Raw genomic sequence first — 5,776 nt, forward strand, 5'->3', positions numbered from 1 at the left:
AGCACCACACTTCAGTTAGTAAGTCATCACAACATTCCAAGCTAATTATTTTTAGCTTTCATTTCACATATGGGACAATTAAGACAAGAGTTTCCCTATATCTTACTATACTCCTTGTTTCTGATGCTGAAAGCCCACATTATACCAGAAACGTGGAAGCTTGGGGAGGCTAATACCTGAGAACTGTCTATAAGAGGGGGGAGGAGATCAGGAAAATGATAGACTTTGGACACCTCATGACTCAAAAATAACCCTCTCCAAGCCCTCCAAACATATAGGGTCCAGAAACTAATTGTACCTTTAATTATAGGTATTCCCTATAATTATATACTCATAGGTATGTGGAAGTTGAGGGCACGAGACACTGCATTGGGGCAAACCTCTCCTGTTGGCAGAATTTTTCTCCTGTGCCCTTCCCACAACTGGTTTCATGCAAGCTCAGGATGTCTAAATCTGTTACTGGTTCCTAATTAGATCTGTTCTCTTCTAGTAGTAAAGCTCTAGACTATTCTCTTTCTGAGTTTCCTCCATTCACTTACTCATTCAGTCATTTGTGCATTTATTTTAATTGTTAAGTAACATTTTTGAGCAACTCCTTGGGCCAGTCACAGTGCTAGGTACTTTTGTATGTCCCATTCTAAAATGGACTCCTCTCGGGCCGTCTTTCTTTGGAAGTGATCTAGTCGGCTAACTCCACCTAATTATGATAACAACTGAAAACTTATAGTGGTAGCATTCTCAGAGCTGTTTCCATTCTCAATTTGGAATCTGAAGCATCGATTCTGAATAAATGAAGTATCAAGGACAGTGAAATTGCAGCACCAGGCAAAAAAAAATAAGTGATTTTATTTATTTCTTTGACTGCTTCAAGTAACTCTAACACAGTACACCTCTACCTGTGAGGAAGTATGGCTCCTGATGGTGTACAGTTTCTAGGTTTGTCCTTCATGAAAATGCCCTGTGCAAGATTTTCACTCTTTTGCTTTTATTTATAGGAGAATAAGTTTCCCCAAAGCTTAAGGAATTTCTAGTGCTAGTTAATAGGGCTCCATTTAGAGATGAGTAAAATGGAGGGGACCTTTCTTTTTGCTGCCCTCCAAAATTATAATGGGTGCTTCTCTGTATTTCATGACTTGATTTTCCTGTGTCTTCTGCCAATGATGTGATATTCTCAGGATGAATCCATGTTGCTGTAGCTAGAGCTACAGTGGTGAGTAAAAGAAAAAAAAGTAATAATAATAGAAAATTATTATAATCCCCACATGAGAGGAAGAATTGAGGTTTTTAGAAATAATATACACAACTTATCCTTTTATTTTCCTCCTTTAGAAATCAAGGAAGAGGTCTATATCCAACAGGAATTTTCAAACTCCATCTTAACTCTGAATTCTCACACCGACATTCAAATTTAGTCATCTTCTGGATCACTGGATTTGAAAAAGGTTTTGTTTAATTCTGTGCTAGATATCGCTCAACTAGGTGAGAAATACAGGTAATGTGAACTTGATTTCTAAGATAGCTCTAATTCTGGGTGTTGTTTGGATATACATGAGAGAGAAATCATATTGGGTGGTGGGTCTTGCAGTGTGAGCACAAAAGATAGAGCAGGTCAGGAAGGGTCGAGATGGTGGAGTCAGTAGTGTTGAAGCGTTATCCTGAGTCTTTGGATGTAATTTGGATTGTCAGTTTAGAGTAGAGAAAAAGAAGGCCAAACTTTAGAAAGTTAGTGGGTAGTCTATACTTACAAATGGCATGAAGGCACAGACAAGAGCTGAATCTGAATAGATTACCCAAGCTAGGCATGGAGATTATGAGCAGAGTATGTTCTCATACTGGTCAGCAGTTTCTTGTGATCAATTATATAACATCTAGGATATCTCTGTTCTACTTTCTCTCTAATTAATTCCCTTTCTCCTCACTCTGCAAATCTCCAGCCACTACCCCTCTTCACTTTCCATTAATGACCCTATTTAAATATTTAGTGGAAAAAATAAAAGCCATTAGATGAGAACTTCTTCCTTCCTAACACCAGATCTATGGACTTCATGCATGTTTGATGAAGTAAACCCTCTCCTGCCTTTGGCCATGCTCTGCTTCTGCTCTGAGACCCAACTGCTCTCAGAGACACCATTTAGGCAATTTTCTCTTATTCCTCCTAAAATTTCTCCCTCTCTACTAGTTTATTATCAACAGCTTACAAACATCCTCCAGTCACTTTAATAATAAAACAACAAAAAATAAGCTCTAAGACATCAAAGAAAGAGCAGTAAAGGTGGAGAGGGAGTTGATCTAGTGTTGGGATCCCACAGAAAATATTATTACAGGTTTTGGTAAATCTAGAGACTTAGGGAAGTTTATCATTTCAGAACGTACATTTTTTTTTAACATCTTTATTGGAGTATAATTGCTGAATGTACATTTTTGAGTAGGCATGAAACTTTGTGAATGGAGAGGGTTAAAACACTTGGGTATTTGTTAGACATCAGAAGAGACTTCACCTGACTTTTTTCTTGCATTCCAAAGAAAGTACTGAAGGCAATGAGAAACCGCAGTGTTGTCTCTGAGTTCATCCTCCTCGGGCTGTCTGCTGACCCCCAAATCCAGGCTCTGCTCTTTGTGCTGTTCTTTGTTATTTATATCCTGACCCTTATGGGGAACCTGATGCTGCTGCTGGTGATAAGGGTGGATTCCCAGCTCCACAACCCCATGTACTTTTTCCTGGGACAACTGTCCTTCCTGGATCTCTGCCACTCTTCTGTCACTGTGCCCAAGCTGTTGGAGAACCTCCTGTCTGAGAAGAAAACCATCTCAGTAGAGGGCTGCATGGCTCAGGTCTTCTTTGTGTTTGCCACTGGAGGCACTGAATCCTGCCTACTTGCTGTCATGGCCTATGACCGCTATGTTGCTATCAGTTCTCCTCTGCTGTATGGCCAGATGATGAACAGAAAGCTGTGTATGGGGCTGGTGTGGGGCTCATGGGGCTTGGCTTTTACGGATGCTCTCATCAATATCCTTGTAGCTCTCAATTTAGACTTCTGTGAGGCTCAAAATATTCACCACTTCAGCTGTGAGCTGCCCTCTCTCTACCCTTTGTCTTGTTCCGATGTGTCTGCAAGTTTTACTGCCTTGCTCTGCTCCAGCCTCCTGCATTTCTTTGGAAATTTCCTCTTGGTATTTTTCTCCTATGTTTGCATTTTTTCCACCATCCTGAGCATCAGCTTAACTAAAGGCCGAAGCAAGGCCTTCTCCACTTGTTCCTCCCACCTCACTGCAGTGAGCTTCTTTTATGGCTCAAGTTTACTCCGCTATCTCATGCCAAATTCAGGATCCACTCGAGAGTTAATCTTCTCCTTGCAGTATAGTGTGATCACCCCCATGCTGAATCCTCTCATCTACAGCCTGAAGAACAAGGAGGTGAAGGCAGCTGTGAGAAAAATGTTGAGAAAATGTTTCTAGTGTTTCAAATCATAGATTAAAAAATCAGAATGATGAGGAAATTGGGTAGAATTGCAATAAATAGTGCCTGCATATTAAGGAGAATTCTCTGATATAAGAATCTGCAAGATGCCATACCTCTTTTCTTGAAAATACTTAAGAAAAGTTGAAGTTATTTTCTGGAATGATACCAGTTCAGTCCTAATCAGAGGAAGGTGGATAGATAAACATTTTGTCTAGCAATTTTTCTTGCAAAAATATTTAATTTATTACACGCAATATGGTAGACATTGTTATTGCCTGCTTAAGCTATCTTTACCATTCTTCCAGTAACTAAACTCCATGTGTTCAATGTGGTCCCAGAGAGACTGTTAATCACAGTGTCCCCAAATCCTCCCCCTCCCCTTCTCATTATTCACTCATTCTTCCTGGCACAGTGGCTGGTACAGGAGTGAGCACATGGTCAATGCTGGACCATTCACTCTCTTAGGATATTTGAAATTGTTTATTTGACCTACACGTGTCCAATAGAGACTACAAATAAAACATTTTTTTTATCATGCTTCAAACCATTTACATAGTGGCCAACCATCTCCAGCTGTGAGGGGGCCCCATAACAAGAGAATATTCCCTGGCTTGTACACACTGCTGGACGAATAGCTCTGCCGCTGAGCTCTAGTGGTGCTGCAGAAAAGGCAGAATGTGAGCAAATCAACAACAGAGCAAGTACTGTACAGGGCCTTTGATAAACACCAGGAAGAAACCAAAGGGCTTTTCAACAAAGGCCCTTTAGATCATGAAACACAATTAGAGCACTAGTGAGAAGGAGACTTAGGTGAGGTATATGGATTAAAATTATCATGGTCAAAAGTTAATTATTATTTCTTTCTGAAATTACCTTTTAGTTTTTACTTACTTACAAACTGTCAACTGTCATCCTCCCCTTCACTTTGCACTCCGCAGGAGCAGAGAATATAAACTCAAAGAGAGCAACGACATTTTCTGGCATCTTCACTACTTTTTCAAGAATATTAAAATAGTTTCAAACATGCTTGTTGCACAATAAATATATTTTGAATGTATGAATCATGAGCAAGTAACAGAGAATATATCTAGGATGAATTCTCAACCAGAGGGCCAAAGCAGTTTGAAATAATTCTGTGAGTAGAATAGCCTATTATGTGAGTGCCAGTCTTTTCCTTCCTGGTGAGCCTAGGTCTGGTCCGTGGATTCACAAAGAGTGTGGCCATGGCTGGGCAAGGTGGTGGTTATGCAAAGGTTCAACAACATTTTCATTCACCAAGGCCGATTTGCTGTTGCCACTGGTGAAAATTATTTTGCTAAAGGTCACACACAAATTTTGTTAGATATATTATCAGATACCTTCCACTGTTTGTTTCTATTGTGAATTAACAATCCAATTACATTTACTACTTGGTTATTTCCAGGAATGCTGTGGTATTTTGTACACAGATCTTGTATCTTGTTGAACTTGTATCTTGTCGAACTATCTTCCTAGTTCTAATGGCTTGTTTATATATACTGTTAGATTTTTAAAATTACATTTTAATTATTTTATCTTACATAAAGGGAAACAATTTTTTTCTTCTTCTATGCAATTTTTGTATATCTCATTTTTATGCACTGTGCATAATTAGTGCAGTGGCCAGGGCCTCTACTACAAGCATCTTTCTATTGGGATCAGTAAGAAAGCTTCTAATATTTCAGCATTAAGGATGATTGTGCTGTTTCTGATCAATACCTTTAACTTATTATAAGAGTTCTCTTCTAACAATATTTTCCTAAGAATTGGTGTGAAATTTTATCAAGTGCTTTTATTATTTCTATTGAGGATCAGGACTTTTTCTCTTTTGTTTACTAATGTGTAGTGTCCATCACATAATAAGCATGCAATAAATACATGTCGAATAAAAAATAAATTTATTGAAATAATCATATGGCTTTTATTGTTTAGATTTTTAATAGTAAATTATATCAATAGGTGTTCTGGTGTTGAAGAATTGTTACATTCCTGAAATCACCCTACTTAGGTAGAGTGGTAAAAACTGAATTAACTTTTGCCAATATTCAACTTAGGAATTTCCTGTTGATGTTCATAAGTGAGATAGTATAATTTTTTTCTTGCTTTCATCTGGCATATTCTTTTTTTATTTAAACATCCTTATTAGAGTATAATTGCTTTACAATGGTGTGTCAGTTTCTGCTTTATAACAAAGTGAATCAGTTATACATATACATATGTTCCCATATCTCTTTCTTCTTGCATCTCCCTCCCTCCCACCCTCCCTATCCCACCCCTCTAGGTGGTCACAAAGCACTG

General features: G+C 38.4%; 1 protein-coding gene across 1 annotated transcript; it reads left to right on the forward strand.

Moving 5' to 3' along the window:
- The first annotated feature begins 2,538 nt into the window (after positions 1–2,538).
- On the forward strand, positions 2,539–3,456 carry LOC103002746 (olfactory receptor 8S1-like). The gene has a single exon (XM_007179788.2). The coding sequence runs from the start codon at positions 2,539–2,541 to the stop codon at positions 3,454–3,456; it is 918 nt and encodes a 305-aa protein (XP_007179850.2).
- The last annotated feature ends 2,320 nt before the right edge of the window (positions 3,457–5,776 follow it).

The sequence above is a fragment of the Balaenoptera acutorostrata genome, chromosome 11, assembly GCF_949987535.1.
Source record: "Balaenoptera acutorostrata chromosome 11, mBalAcu1.1, whole genome shotgun sequence".
Lineage (NCBI taxonomy): Eukaryota > Metazoa > Chordata > Mammalia > Artiodactyla > Balaenopteridae > Balaenoptera > Balaenoptera acutorostrata.

Bases quoted from the DNA above. Each gene is read 5' to 3' on its own strand.
- LOC103002746 (XM_007179788.2), top strand. From the start codon at position 2,539: ATGAGAAACCGCAGTGTTGTCTCTGAGTTCATCCTCCTCGGGCTGTCT.